The 16,638-nt window shown below is 41.7% G+C and overlaps 1 protein-coding gene and 1 long non-coding RNA gene across 2 annotated transcripts in view; one reads left to right on the forward strand and one right to left on the reverse strand.

Annotated features, from left to right (window-relative positions):
• The window catches only part of LOC121853685, a 45,728-nt gene extending 33,852 nt beyond the window's left edge, over positions 1–11,876 (forward strand). Inside the window, exon 3 of the long non-coding RNA XR_006086386.1 lies at positions 10,845–11,876. This is a non-coding gene — a long non-coding RNA (uncharacterized LOC121853685). The remainder of the gene's footprint in view (positions 1–10,844) is intronic.
• LOC121853678 (homeobox protein OTX1-like) lies at positions 6,283–7,461 on the reverse strand. The gene is made up of 2 exons (XM_042348019.1): positions 7,354–7,461; positions 6,283–6,598 (listed from the first exon to the last, which is right to left on the reverse strand). Exons 1-2 carry the CDS (start codon positions 7,360–7,362, stop codon positions 6,341–6,343), a joined length of 267 nt encoding a protein of 88 aa, XP_042203953.1. The 5' UTR covers positions 7,363–7,461; the 3' UTR covers positions 6,283–6,340.
• Positions 11,877–16,638: the final 4,762 nt, after the last annotated feature.

The raw sequence follows: 16,638 nt of genomic DNA on the forward strand, positions 1-16,638 counted from the left end.
ATATATAGTCCCCTTCACAAGTGCGTTTACAGGGGCTCGTCGTGTAAACATTCCACAAATCATCCAGATATTTGTTTTAATGTTGTTTTAATTTGATTCCATAGTGTGTTTGATGTTGTGAGTTTCCTTCTGTCGAATGTAAACAAACACAGGGTTACCACACTCCACAAAACCTGACGAGCACCCTGTAAACGCTATAGTGAAGGGGACTGTACTTGGAGTAACTTAATTTGTTTAGTTATTAATTATTTCATATTAATATTTTGTTCGTTGAGACTATTATTCTGAATGACTAAACACATCCAATACACTTGTTTGTTATCCCTCAAGTTAAAGACAAGAAAGGATTATCTACTAACCTTTACCATAATGCTTGGCGAGAGAGAGAGAGTTCGTGTAGGGCGGTCACTAGCCGTCTGAGGTCTGGTGGGAGAAAGACCCATCCTTATATTGGGGGAGGAAGAGAAAGAAGAGAAAGGGGAGGACAAGGACAAGTGGGAAGAGTAGTGGTTGGGGGAGGAAGAGGAGGGGAAGGAGGAGGGAGATGAGGAGGAGGAAGGGAAGGGGGATGAGAAGGAAAGGGTAAAGGTAGAAGGTAGAGAGAATAGGGGAGAAGGAGTGATACTGAACATTTACCTAAAAGTAATTAATTATACATTATCACCTGTTATCATTGTCATCACCTGTTATCACCTGTAGTCAACTATTATATATCACCTGGTACCATCCTTCATCACCTGTTACCACCTGTTATCACCTGGTATCATTTGTTAGCACCTGTTAGCACCTATTATCACCTGGCATGCGGGAAGATGCCGTCAGGAAATACCAAGGTGGCGGCGGCCATAGGCAAACTCTTAATCACCTGTGGTTGACCTTCCCAGAATAGTACACACTGGATCCAAGTACTCACTGGGTCGTACCTTATGCTGTGCCCTTATCTCCTCCAGGGGTCGTACCTTATGTTGTTGTATCAGCTCCTCCTCCTCCTCCTCCAGCGTCGCCGTCGTGTTAATCAAGTCTTAGGTATTGTCACCATATACCTGTCATTTGCACCACCTGACTACCTGTGTCCAGCCGTCTATTGTAAGGCTGTGGACTTCCCTCCCTGGATAAGTGTTTTACAGGACAGCTTCTTCTTAGCATTTAGAAATAAGGTTAAGCAAATTTTTATCAATTGAAGATTAGTTCTCCCCAGCTTATTTCACTTGAAGATTAGCCTCTCCAGAATAAATACCTTAACGCTACCAAGGGTGTTGGTTTAAGTAGGTTAGGTTAGGTTAAGTAGGTTAGGTTTGGTTCAATTGAAATAATCTGGGGTACTAACCTCCAGGTGATTTATTTCTCATGATATATTTACTTTAACAATATTTCCACTAATAGTTATGTATTTCCGTGTTACAAAATACAGCTGTAGTTATATCCTACAGTTATTACGCCGCTTGTGTTACGTGTCTCTGATGACGAAAATTACAGTCAACAAAAAGTGAAGGACTAATAGTGAGTCTTTTTGTGATTCCATCTGCTTGACTTAATTGGGTGATTAACTCGTTGGTACCCCATAAGTATCGTTAGTATATTGTATTGAAGGAGTTAAGTGGTTGTATTGAAGGAGTTAAGTGGTTGTATTGAAGGAGTTAAGGGGTTGTATTGAAGGAGTTAAGTGGTTGTATTGAAGGAGTTAAGGGGTTGTATTGAAGGAGTTAAGGGGTTGTATTGAAGGAGTTAAGGGGTTGTATTGAAGGAGTTAAGTGGTTGTAATGAAGGAGTTAAGTGGTTGTATTGAAGGAGTTAAGGGGTTGTATTGAAGGAGTTAAGTGGTTGTATTGAAGGAGTTAAGTGTTGTAATGAAGGAGTTAAGGGGTTGTATTGAAGGAGTTAAGTGGTTGTATTGAAGGAGTTAAGGGGTTGTATTGAAGGAGTTAAGTGGTTGTATTGAAGGAGTTAAGTGGTTGTATTGAAGGAGTTAAGATTTAAGGGGTTAAGGAGTTAAGATTGAAGGTTAAGTTATTGAAGGGGTTAAGGGGTTGTATTGAAGGAGTTAAGGGAGTTGTTGTATTGAAGGAGTTAAGTGGTTGTATTGAAGGAGTTAAGGGGTTGTATTGAAGGAGTTAAGGGGTTGTATTGAAGGAGTTAAGTGGTTGTAATGAAGGAGTTAAGTGGTTGTATTGAAGGAGTTAAGGGGTTGTATTGAAGGAGTTAAGGGGTTGTATTGAAGGAGTTAAGTGGTTGTATTGAAGGAGTTAAGTGGTTGTAATGAAGGAGTTAAGGGGTTGTATTGAAGGAGTTAAGTGGTTGTATTGAAGGAGTTAAGGGGTTGTATTGAAGGAGTTAAGTGGTTGTATTGAAGGAGTTAAGTGGTTGTATTGAAGGAGTTAAGGGGTTGTATTGAAGGAGTTAAGTGGTTGTATTGAAGGAGTTAAGGGGTTGTATTGAAGGAGTTAAGTGGTTATATTCATGGAGTAAAGGTGCTCCTGAAAATCAATCCCTCACAAGCAAGAGACATTAAGAGTTTGGTCACGAAAGGCGGCAGTGTGGTCGGATTAGCTTGAGCAAGAAACACGTTGTCTCGTTCGATTGTGGTTGAATTATTTATTTATTTACTTATTCATATTTATTCATTTATTTTAATTACATGGTTGCGTACATGTATATCGTTTGAGAGAGAGAGAGAGAGAGAGAGAGAGAGAGAGAGAGAGAGAGAGAGAGAGAGAGAGAGAGAGAGAGAGAGAGAGAGATTTGCTTTAAAAGATTACAAAAACAACAATAATACAACATAAACATCGTCTTGAAGGTCACTTGAGATATATCTAATGAATTAATCAGGAGTTAACTAGCCTAAGGTGAAGGGTGTGGAGTGGTGTTAGGTATGTGAGGGGGGTGTGGTGTGTGGTGTGTGAGGGGGTGTGGTGTGTGCTGTGAAGGGTGAGGTGTTGTGTGGTGTGGTAATAATAATAATAATAATAATTAACGGTTTATCGAAAGAGCATGGCAGCCGGAAGGCTGAAAATATACATTTACATAATTGGGGAATGTGCTCTTGATTTACAAATGATGTACAAGTAACATAAGTGATACAAATATGATATATAATAATTAGGTGTTGATGATTTTTACAAAGGTTGAGACTGCGCTGTTCTTGTAGCAGTCAGGTCGTGCTCGTATGAGCTGGATGCGGTTGGGCAGGTGTGTGGCCAAGTGGCCAGGACAGTAGCTTGGGGCAATGCAGGTTTGCTCCATCTTTCAGGTTAGGTCAGGTGAAGCCGTGAGGTCAGGTCAGATCCAGCCACAATCAGTATTGCTGTGTTTTTGTGCTTTTCCTTCGAGTTGAAATTGCCACTTTTGTGTGGTGTGGTGTGTGAGGTGTGGTGTGGTGTGTGCTGTGAAGGGGGGGATGTTGTGTGGTGTGGTGTGTGAGGGGTGGTGTGTGAGGGGTGAAGGGTGTGGCGTAAAGGGAGTGGTTTGTGTTATAAAGGGCAAAAGATCTGGTATGCTGTAAGCTGGGAGACACCTACAAAAACTAGTATGTAAAACTAACTAAAAACAACCCACTATTGAAGCCACTAGGCCAGATGATGGGTGTTGTCCCCGTGTTGGAAAAGCCAGATGGTAAGCCGGGCGATACGCATTTGCTTGTGTTGCCGATGGTATTGTTTTGGTCTGGCGAAACTTTAGTGGGCCAAAGGTTCTTGAGTCTGTTCTCCACCCTCAAATCACGTACGAGAGTGTCCCTACGTACCCACGTCCGTTGTTTCTTCTCTTTGTGACCACGAGAAGTTGGTAAAGTGGAGGGACATTCTTGAAACACGACAGATATTGGTTAGGTTAGGTTAGGTAACGTAAGGTTAGCTCAGGATTTGGTTAGTTTAGGGTGTTTAATCAATCAGATGAATTAACAATGGTTCCTAACCTAACTTAATTTCTCGAACGTAACCAATATCTGGGGACACTGTTGTTAAGTGGGCCCCACACAAAGGAAAACCCAGCGTGGTCCCCTGTTTGGGCGGGAGGAGGATGAACATAAGAACATAAGAATGAAGGAAACTGCAGCGGGCCAATTGGCCCATAACGGGCAGTCCCATTTACACCCAACCCCTATCACTCCTATATCCATCCAACCCATGTTTCAAGCTATAACCCCTCGAGGACGATAGCTTAACCGGCCCTGAGGACGATGGCTTAACCCCTTCTAATAGGAAGGAAACAATAGGGAGGAACTAATAGGAAGAGTAATGCAAGACAGTGTAGAAAGTGAGAGGACAACAAATAGAAACATTCACATAACACTTCACAATTTTGTTCATTACATAGAGTCTGTAGTTACAAAGACAGACACACACACGTAATCTCTCTCTCTCTCTCTCTAAAACAAACACACTCTCTCTGCTTTCTTTACACTCCCACAGATGTTTACTCTCTCTTACACACACACAAGGGTAGAGATGAGGACGATAGTGTAGCATCCTTCACACTTTCTTTTACACCAAAACAGGATATTTAATGAATGTAACAAGCGTCTACTACTACTGTTACTATAACCACACCACCCCTACTAATAGTACTAATGATAATAATAACACTAATAATAAAAATAAGAATAATAGAAGTAATAATAATGATAATAATAATAACAATAACTTAGAAAAGGTTTTGCATGTCTCCGGCCGTGTGTTAGGGTCCTGGGTTAGGTTAGGTTAGGTTAGGGATAAAAAAAGCCACCAAACAGTTACCTACATGACTGAATGTGGGGAAAACAAGAGTATAGTTTCCTTGTGAATGTTGCCTTCTTTAATATAACATTTCCCTCAGATGAAAACAGTAGTTGGAGGGGTTAAAATGGGCGGAGTTTAGTTGGTGGGGTCAAATGGGTGGAGTTAACTCTTGCCTCCACCATGACCTTATCTCATGGAGTATTGTGGGAAAAATGCCAACTTAAGATCCCCACTGATTGACCCAAGTGAGGTCAAACGAGAGGTCAGGTTAAAAGGGAACGGGGGGAGGGCGTACGTTTATGAGAGGTCAGCAGGTTCTTGAGATACAACTAGGAGTCGCTGTAGGTCAGGTCAAGGTCATTTGTGTGTGTGTGTGTGTGTGTGTGTGGAGGTGTCGGATCCGCGTGTGGGGGTTCTTAGCGGTACCTACCACCATCTAACCTAACCTACGCGACCACAACTACCAACACACAGCAATCTTCCTACCACAACCATCATCACCCAACCAGGATGGCAGGTGAAGGGCAAGAGAAGTGGGTTTTTCTTACGCTTAAGACAGACAGACAGACACAGACAGCATTATTTTTTTTCTCATTATATTCATCTCTGAGGGAACTGAAACCTGTTTGATCCAGACATGAGAGTGGTGTGGCTTACGTGGGACTACACACACACACACACACACACACACACACACACACCTAAAGGTGATTTTTATTGGCATTATATTTGCTCAGTGTGCACTACAATGCGTATATATTCTTTGTTGTTGTTGTGTTCATACATAGTTCTTGTTTTTGTTTCAATGTCTTATGTTTTTGTTGTCTTTATTTATTGTCCTTGTTGTCGTGTGTATTTGTTTTGTTGTTGTGTCCATATTTTGTTCTTGTTATTTTCATATATTTATTTTGCTATTTTCATTTTTTTTGCTTTCATAATATATTGTTCTTGCTGTTTCCGGGTTATGTTTTGGTTATATAAAAGGGAGATGAATTAAGGCTTTTTATCGTTACCTTCAGTGGTTTATATGACCGTTATCTCCAGTGGTTTATATGGCCGTTATCTTCAGTGGTTTATATGGCCGTTATCTTCAGTGGTTTATATGGCCGTTATCTTCAGTGGTTTATATGGCCGTTATCTCCAGTGGTTTATATGGCCGTTATCTTCAGTGGTTTATATGTAAAGAGATAATCATATAAGGAATAAAACAAGTAATAATTCTGGTATAAGACAGTTTAATCAGTATATAGTGAACAAAACCTCAACTGATTATAGTTTGTAGGAAACATTTTGTGTTTGAGAGAAAGGAAGGTCCAGATCCGTATCGGTGTAAACAGGTATTATCGCGGAGGTCGTTGTCTGGTGAGTGAGGATGACTTTTAACCGTAGTAACCATGGTGATGATGATGATGGCCGTGGTGGTGGCCACCATGACCATAGGGATTATAGTGACCATGGCCAAATGAGTGTGGCCTGCCATATAATGTCCTCCAAAGTGGCCACCACCGAAAAAAAGTTGAAGCGACCTGGATCAGGACAGCGATTGGTGGAGAAGGCCAAGGACTGGCCAGAGGAGCTGTAAACAGGTATTATCGCGGAGGTCGTTGTCTGGTGAGTGAGGATGACTTTTAACCGTAGTAACCATGGTGATGATGATGATGGCCGTGGTGGTGGCCACCATGACCATAGGGATTATAGTGACCATGGCCAAATGAGTGTGGCCTGCCATAGCCATGTCCTCCAAAGTGGCCACCACCGAATCCAAAGTTGAAGCGACCTGGATCAGCGACAGCGATTGGCTGGGCGAAGGCCAAAGGACTGGCCAGAGGAGCTGGTAGAGCCATGGCCACCCCAAGCATCAGGCACATGGCCACTGCCACTAATGTCTGGGGATAAAGAAAATATTTATTTTAACAAAACCTTCGTCTAGCAGGCTGAGAGAGAGAGAGAGAGAGAGAGAGAGAGAGAGAGAGAGAGCCTTACGTATATCATGATAGGAGTATTGTGTTGTGAGGCCAACACATCACAACACAGCAATGGTTATCAAACATCACAACATAACACATACGTCATCAATAACATTGTCCAGTACCATAAACACAGAGCACTGACAGCACGGGCGATGACTAGAGCCTGGCTTTCTCTACCACCCCGTAAATGATAAATAATAACCTGTTACCTATACCACAAGTTATAATGCTCTGTCACTGAAACAGTATTGGTAATGTGAATGTTTATTGATAATGCTTCAACTACCACCAGGGTTATTAAGCAGCGTTCACTAGGTCTTAGTTTTAGGTGCTTCAACTACCACCAGGGCTATTAAGCATCGTTCACTAGGTCTTAGTTTTAGGTGCTTCAACTACCACCAGGGTTATTAAGCATCGTTCACTAGGTCTTAATTCCAGCTGCCTCAATTGGTGGGTGTCCTTTACCATTCTTGATATAATAAACGTATTCAGCAAAGATGTATTTTCTCACACATTAATATGATCTACTTCGTATATTACAATGGCTGTTCGCAACTTAAGTCCAGCCCCATAAACCACTTCACACCTTCACCCACTCCTGCCGGAATATTGTGTAGGTGTTACGAGGTCGGTCTTCTTAATACAATAAACTTGATATTGATCTAACTCACCACTTTCATGTTGATGTGCTGAGGGTCGTAACGCGATCACTGCCGTCAGTTCTCTAAGGATCCTGGGACAAAGTGCTGTCTTATATACAAAACGGGCCGGGGAGGGGTAAGGGAGAGGGTAAGGAGGGGCTGGTCAGAGTCAGGTGGTGGATTAGGGTGGAGGAAGAAATACCAATGTTGCTACAGTGAGGGGGAATTTTTCTACGTGTTTGTGCTCACTGTAGTTACGGTAAGATACCTTTTGTTGTTTCCTGTGTAATGTTCTGTTTCACGTAAGCTGCTTAATTGTATGTATTAGTTCATCTTCTGTTATAATGTCTTACCTCCATCACGTGTTATTAATTTCGTGTTGTAATATCGTGATTTTTCTTGGGGTGTGAGTTGTACGTTGCATTTTCGACCAGATCCATCGACCCTCACACACCTCGTAGTTCTTCCCGGGAAATTTCCCTTCGTCATCGACTTATAAACAAGAGCGCTATATATTATACAGTAGTTTTGTATCATCATCATCCTCTTGGAGTGTGTATGTGATGGAAATAATAATGATAAATAGTATTGATATTGAAAATGTCAGCTAGGGATCACCTTCATGGCCTATTATATAAGATGGAGTAGTTTAGTCATCGCTACTAAGTCCTACGCGTACCATACCTCCAGGGGACTCCAGTTAGATGTGGCAAGTGTTAGGAGTCTTCACTTATACAACGTTGTAAAAAAAAAAAAAAAAACTCGCGTGATCCAGTAAACATTGGGTGATGGTTGTTATTCCTTACAACCTTTTATAACCCAACTGTTCTTGTTATTTGTCGGTGTTTTTGTCATTTAACCTTAAGAAATAGTACAGGGATTGTGTAAGGTGTGTGTGTGTGGGGGTAGGTGGGTGGATGGGTGGGGGGGGTTCTCAGAGCGTCACCTGTGTGCACCCGTAACTCTACCTCACCGATTGGGAATTTCCTGTTGATACAAAAGACAACGAGATGTGACCAAATCTTACCTAACTTAACGTAACCTAACCAACCTAACGTAACCCGGTGGTATATATCTGTACTGTACGTATGAGTAATGAGTGTTGGCGTAAAGTTACAAATATTATACATAAAAAAATCTTGGCTTCAAATTTAGCACAACAAAAAAGACAAAATCATATATTATTTCTATTAATATTAAAGGTTACAATACACGATCATCCTTACGTCTTAGGGAGCCACAATACGTAGAGATTTATACAGAGAAAATGGTCAATGTTTTACTGGAGTAACTATTTTAAATTCCTTGATAGTTTTTTTTTAAATACGTATAATGAGCTGTGTTTATAGTCTGTTGTAGGCTTTTATATACTACTACTACTACTACTACTACTACTACTACTACTACTACTACTACTACTACTACTATAATAATAATAACAACAACAACAATAATAATAATAATAATAATAATAACAATAACAACAATAATAACAGCTCAAAGGAACAAAATAAACGCCATTAAAGATTACCAAACACTTTCTTTATTGTTCTTGAAAGTTTAAACAATTCACTTCAGCTGATGTAACACAAACAGATCAGAAGAAATTAAACTAGTGGACAAAACATGACAATATTCCGTACGTCTTCTTGCCCCTGAAGAGACACTATCTGGGGACGTCTGTGAGTGATGGACGAGCGTAGTTGACGTAGATAGTGGTAGAACCCAGTTAATGACGTGGTTGGTGGTAGACTCCAATTGATGACGTAGTTAGTGGTAGAACCCAGTTAATGACGTGGTTGGTGGTAGACTCCAATTGATGACGTAGTTAGTGGTAGAACCCAGTTAATGACGTGGTTGGTGGTAGACTCCAATTGATGACGTAGTTAGTGGTAGAACCCAGTTAATGACGTGGTTGGTGGTAGACTCCAATTGATGACGTAGTTAGTGGTAGAACCCAGTTAATGACGTGGTTGGTGGTAGACTCCAATTGATGACGTAGTTAGTGGTAGAACCCAGTTAATGACGTGGTTGGTGGTAGACTCCAATTGATGACGTAGTTAGTGGTAGAACCCAGTTAATGACGTGGTTGGTGGATAGGCGTAGTTAGTGGAGGAGACAGAACCGTGGTAACAGGTAGAAATGGTTGATAGTTTACCTTAACCGTACAGGTAACCACCACCATAACCACTACCATAACCACCACCATACCCACCACCATACCCACCACCATACCCACCGCCATACCCACCGCCATGACCACCGCCATGACCACCACCATACCCACCGCCATGACCACCGCCATGACCACCACCATACCCACCGCCATGACCACCACCATGACCACCGCCATAACCACCATGACTACCACCACCATAGCCTCCTCCTCCACCATACAGTCCTCCTCCACCATACAGTCCTCCTCCGCCATAAAGTCCAATCCCTTTGGACTTGCCGAGGAAGCCAGGGTCAGCCACAGCGCCAGGCAGAGGGGCGGGGCGAGGGAGAGCGAGGGAAGAACTCACCAACACATACATGGCTACACACACCACTATCTGTTGAGGTGATAACGAGTATGATAATAATAATAATAATAATAATAATAATAATAATAATAATAATAATAATAATAGCAACAGTAATCATAAAAATAATAATAGCAAGCATAACTAACTACCATGACTAAAACCACTTCCGGCTATTACGCACACACACACACACACACACACACACACACACACACACACACACACACTTTAAAACACTCTTTAGTAACGACGTTTATCTTTAACTATGCCCCCCCCAAAAAAAATTCTAGTTTATGTTAATTTTTGTCATTAGACCTCGACTGCGAAGAGATAACGAAATACTGTAAGCAAAAGAATCTATCAACTCTTAGTAACTCTAATTCATTTTCGTCATATTCGCTAAGTTCTAATGGTTTTTTTTTGGGGGGGGGGGTGGGGATTTTTTTTCATGTACAGTTAGGTTAGTTTGGTTAGGTTAGGTTAGGGTGAGTTGGTTTAGATTAGGTTAGGGTGGGTTAGTTTCGGTTAGATTACCTTAAATCAGATTAGGGTAAGTTAGGTTAGAGTAGTATAAGGTTAAGTTAGCATTAAAGTGATTAATCTTAAGGTAAAATAAGCTAGGGGTCTAAGCTTCATGTAATCTAACTACCGTATTTATTTATCTAAGTTACATATTCAAAGAACTTAATGTTTAGTGTCCAATCATATCATCAACATTACTTTAAAACAAAAAACACAAACAAAACGAAAGCGAGTTAAAAAAAAATAAACAGTAGCTTCGTTAGATCAAAACAAACATCTCATCCACACATACAAAATTCTTCCATCAGTTTGGTTGGTAATGACTCGTTTGGGTAAAATATCTCAGCGTACCTTCACCCAGCACCACATCCGGCCTTAACGAATATATTTACTTTACAGCCTCATAAATTTTTATGGTTAAACGACGTGGAAAGTGAGAATTATTATTTTGTTTATTTATCCATCTCTCAGCATCTCCCGTCATCGGTCATCTATCTCTCAGCATCTCCCGTCACCGGTCATCTATCTCTCAGCATCTCCCGTCATCGGTCATCTATCTCTCAGGATCTCCCGTCATCGGTCATCCATCTCTCAGCATCTCCCGTCATCGGTCATCTATCTCTCAGCATCTCCCGTCACCGGTCATCTATCTCTCAGCATCTCCCGTCATCGGTCATCTATCTCTCAGCATCTCCCGTCATCGGTCATCTATCTCTCAGCATCTCCCGTCATCGGTCATCTATCTCTCAGCATCTCCCGTCATCGGTCATCTATCTCTCAGCATCTCCCGTCATCGGTATCACGAGTGTCTCATAATACACACCGCCATATAGATTTTATCATGAGGATAGATTAGTGTATGTTAAGTAGCTTCATTTTTATCACTTGTAATACACCATCCATATACAACTTAAGTCAAGGTTACTATTATACTACAAGCATTTACAAGGTAGTGGGGTAAACTTTTTCTGAGCCACACTGTTGTTTACTATAAGCATTTACAAGGTAGTGGGGTAAACTTTTTCTGAGCCACACTGTTGTTTACTATAAGCATTTACAAGATAGTGGGGTAAACTTTTTCTGAGCCACACTGTTGTTTACTATAAGCATTTACAAGGTAGTGGGGTAAACTTTTTCTGAGCCACACTGTTGTTTACTATAAGCATTTACAAGATAGTGGGGTAAACTTTTTTTGAGCCACACTGTTGTTTACTATAAGCATTTACAAGGTTGTAGGGTAAACTTTTTTCTGAGCCACACTGTTACTTTTTTTCTGGGCCACATTGTTGTCTCACTCGATTGTTCTGATTTTATTAATTTTTAACCAAGTGTAATTCCTTCACGTAATTGAACTGTTATGTTTTTTGTGTCGCAATAGATCCTCAGGTGGTAGCTTGTGTGTGTGTCATCAATGGAATTTAATATTAATAAAATGTTATTGTGGTGTGAAATATGTTTACTTGATGGTTGTGATCAGTATATGAGAGAGAGAGAGAGAGAGAGAGAGAGAGAGAGAGAGAGAGAGAGAGAGAGAGAGTAGTCACCTGAACAGACCCAAATCACCACCTACCTGTTACAAGGGGGGAGGGAGGGTAGCTTCACCCCCCCCTCCTCCACCCCCTTTTAGTCGCCTATAACCCCCAACAACCATCACACACACACTTTAAAAATCTTATCCGATATTAACAACATAACAAAAAAACAAACAAAAAAACACGAACCACTGTATTTTGAAACCTTAAAGGCGGTAATTCCTGGGTTATTGATTGGTGTTCTCAATGTTATTATCGACACGTTCCGATATCGCTAAGGTTACTAATGCTCGTCAGGTATAAGAGTACATGTTTAGCATCACTACAGCTGCTGTGGTGGGGAATTTGCTATGTTATTGTTGTTGTTGTCTGTTATGTTATTGTTGTTATTGTTGTGTTATGTTGTTGTTATTGTTCAATGTTATGTGTTATTCTTTTGTGTTATGTTGTTGTTATTGTTCTTTGTTATATATTCGAGAACCTATCTGGCACTATGATTGAAAAATTGCTGAACTATTGTTAATGTTCTATGTTATACATTATATCAGTATTTATATTGTTCTTTGCTATATTTTAGAAAACTATTGCTCGTGTTCTCTGTTATGTTTTTTTAGAGAACTTATCTGAAATAGGTGTCAAAAACCAGGGTCTTTAAGTCGAGTTTACTAGGTCTTAATTTCAGGTCTTTAAAACAACAAGGTAAATATTTCACGGAGGTACTTACTCTCTTCATGTTGATGTCGGAAGCTGAAGATTCTACCACTACCAAAGACGATGCGCGTGTTGACTACGAGGAGAAAGACCCCTGCCTTTTATACGAGCGTGGGAGAGGGGAGGGGGTAGGTGAGAGAAAGGACAAGGGGGGGGTGGAGAGAAAGGAGAGGATGGAGGTGAGGAGAGAAAGAAGGGGGTTGGGGAGGGAGGACAGTGGTAGTGGTAAGAGGAGATAATGAGGTTGATGGAATACAGTGATTATAATAGTAAGATGACCCCTTGTTGGTTCCTGGTTCCATGCTTGTTGTCCTTTCACTCAGGTGTTAAGTGCTTGCCCGTGGGTGAGTGTTGCAGGTCCTTTCACCCCTCTTCTCCCTCCATTACGCCTACTCCCTCCATTACGCCTACTCCCTCCGTTACCCCCACTCCCTCCATTACCCCTTCCCCTCTCCATTACCCCCACTCCCTCCGTTACCTCCCCTCCCTCCTGTTACCCCCACCTCCGTTACCCCCACCTCCCTCACTCCCTCCACCCACTCCGTCCCCCCCCACCTCCGTTACCCCACTCCCTCCATTACCCCCCCCCCCCGTTACCCCCACTCCTCTCCCCACCTCCCTCCGTTACCCCCCTCCCCTCTGTTACCCCCCACTCTCCGTTACCCCCACTCCTCCGTTACCCCACTCCCTCCGTTACCCCCCACTCCCTCCATTACGCCTACGCCGTCCGTTACCCCCACTCCTCCGTTACCCCCACTCCCATCCTCCCCCTACCTCCCTTCCCCCTCCTGCCTGGTAATCATGTTACACGGGAGTGCAGACCAACACGGGCGGGCGAGACAGTCAAGGGCGTCGCAAAGCTCTCAAGGCAATGACCGTCTCCTCAACGCAGTGCCGGGTTTTTCCTGGCCAGAAGAAACATTACCCCCCTCTCTCTCCTCCTCCACCCCTTCCTGATGGGGGCTGTTCAGATTCACCTGATGTGCTATGCCTAGAGGTGGGCAGAAGGGGGTGAGGTGAGGGCGTTGTTTCTTCCTGGGTTACCACAAGCAGGTGTTTCATACTCCCAAGTGCGTGTTTATATCAAGAGCTTTCCACCTGCCGCCACACCTGTACACTGTTGGTAGGGTGATTTAACCTCGCCTCAGGTCAATTGTGTTGTGTGGAGAGGAGATATAGTCAACATGAGGTGATATAATGGGATAAAATTTGAGGAAAGGTATATCGAAAGGTGAGAGGGTCTGTGAGGAAGGTGACCATGGGGTGGACCCAGTCATTGACCCGCTCGACCGACGCCACACGAAGACGTACCACACCACAGTACCCTGACACTAACACAACACAACACAACACAACACAACACAAATATTCATCCAGTGTGCGGTATATCAAGAAAAATCTGAATAAATGAAACATAAGAATAAATTTCCCCAAATGTTGAATAAATCATAAATGAACAAATAAATGGTATTATGAACATTGAACATAGTATAGGACTCGAGGTGAACCTTTTGAGTATGATGATCTAAACTCTCACCCTGTTTGGAGTTATACCTTGAAGAAAGTGTTATAAATATTATATTATTAATTTAATCCTCACATCTAATATACTTTGAACATATATTTATGCAACACACTCTCAACACACCCTCAACACACCCTCAACACACCCTCAACACACTTTCAACACACCCTCAACACACCCTCAACACACCCTCAACACACCTTCAACACACCTCAACACACTCCTCAACACACTTTCAACACACCCCAACACACCCTCAACACACTTTCAACACACCTCAACACACCCTCAACACACCCTCAACACACTTTCAATACATCCTCAACACACCCTCAACACACCTCAACACACTTTCAACACACCCTCAACAAACCCCCAACACACTTTCAACACACCCTAAACACCCCAACACACCCTCAACACACCTCAACACACCTCAACACACTTTCAATACATCCTCAGCACACCAACACACCTCAACACACTTTCAATACATCCTCAGCACACCCTCAACACACTTTCAACAAACCCTCAACACACTTTCAACAAACCCTCAACATACTTTCAACACACCCTCAACACACCCTCAACACACTTTCAACACACCCTAAACACCTCAACACACCCTCAACACACCCTCAACACACCCTCAACACACCCTCAACACACCCTCAACACACCCTCAACACACCTGGGCGTAGACTACAACACACCGTCACGGCTCAGAGGGTGGCCGGAGGCAGTCAGGAAACAGTGTAATTTATAACGTTTGTTTGTATGTCCTTTTACCTCGAAGATGCTAGTCCTGCGTGAACATTTGTGGGAGGATATGAGTACTACCTAACCTAACCTAACCTAACCTAACCTGACCTGACCTAACCTAACCTACCTAACCTAACCTACCTAACCTACCTAACCTAACCTACTTAACCTACTTAACCTAACTTAACCCACCCAACCCAACCCACCTAACCTAACCTACTTAACCTCCTAACCCAACCTACTTAACCTACCCAACCTAACCCAACCTACCCAACCCAACCTACCTAACCTAATCTGACCTAACCCAATCCCAACCTACCTAACCTACTCAACCTAACCTACTTAACCTACCTAACCTAACCTAACCTAACTCCTACCTAACCTAACCTACCTAACCTACCTAACCTATCCTACTTTAACCTTCTTAACCTAACCCACTAACCTAACCTAACTCTAACCTAATCCCATGCCTAACCTTAACCTAACCTAACCTGAATTGAAACCTTTATAATCTTAGAGTTCAAGCTTAGGTTGAAGTTAGGTAGGCTTAGGTTGTCAGGTTAGGTTGGTTCGTTCAAGCTGTTTCAAAAATTGCCCTGAGGGTTGATGGCTGCGAGGATCATGCGGTCAGTTACCTTTGAGGACGGTGGTTATAACCCTTTGAGGATGGTGGTTATAACCCTTTGAGGATGGTGGTTATAACTCTTTGAGGACGGTGGTTATAACCCTTTGAGGATGGTGGTTATAACCCTTTGAGGGTGGTGGTTATAACCCTTTGAGGGTGGTGGTTATAACTCTTTGAGGGTGGTGGTTATAACCCTTTGAGGACGGAGATTATAACCCTTTGAGGACGGTGGTTATAACCCTTTGAGGACGGTGGTTATAACCCTTTAAGGACGTTGGTTATAACCCTTTGAGGACGGTGGTTATAACCCTTTGAGGACGGTGGTTATAACCCTTTAAGGACGGTGGTTATAACCCTTTGAGGACGGTGGTTATAACCCTTTAAGGACGGTGGTTATAACCCTTTGAGGACGGTGGTTATAACCCTTTAACATCTTCAACAACAATCATATAATTTTATTGATGTTAATAAATATAGTTCCATTAACGAGGCATTTTGTGTATTTCTTTAACATTCTTGATATATTCTTGATAAAATAAACTATTAGAATGATTATTACCACGTGTTCATCCCATAGTAATTAAGTATCTGTTTTTCAGTACTAAATCTGATATCATAATTTCTTTTTAGATTAAATTCAGTTTTTATCAAGTGCCCTCAAAAGTGCGTCCCGGCTCTTACTATAGGATATGTTAATATTGTTAGTGATTATGTAATATGTTATTTTTCTTATGGTTAAATAATCTTGTTTCAGTTTTAATTTTTTCTGGTTAAATAATCTGGTTGTGTTAATTTTTTCTGGTTAAATAATCTGGTTATGTTAATTTTTTCTGGTTAAATAATCTGGTTGTGTTAATTTTTTCTGGTTAAATAATCTGGTTGTGTTAATTTTTTCTGGTTAAATAATCTGGTTGTGTTAATTTTTTCTGGTTAAATAATCTGGTTGTGTTAATTTTTTCTCGTTAAATAATGTTTCAATTTAATTTTTTTCTGGTTAAATAATCTATTTCAATGTTAATTTTTTTCAGTTTTTACGTTCTTATTGTGTATTCAGGCGCATAAGTGAAAAATCTCCAGCCAGGATTTATCTATATCAGCTTCCCGGCCACT

Source organism: Homarus americanus, unplaced genomic scaffold (assembly GCF_018991925.1).
Source record: "Homarus americanus isolate GMGI-L3 unplaced genomic scaffold, GMGI_Hamer_2.0 scaffold4896, whole genome shotgun sequence".
Lineage (NCBI taxonomy): Eukaryota > Metazoa > Arthropoda > Malacostraca > Decapoda > Nephropidae > Homarus > Homarus americanus.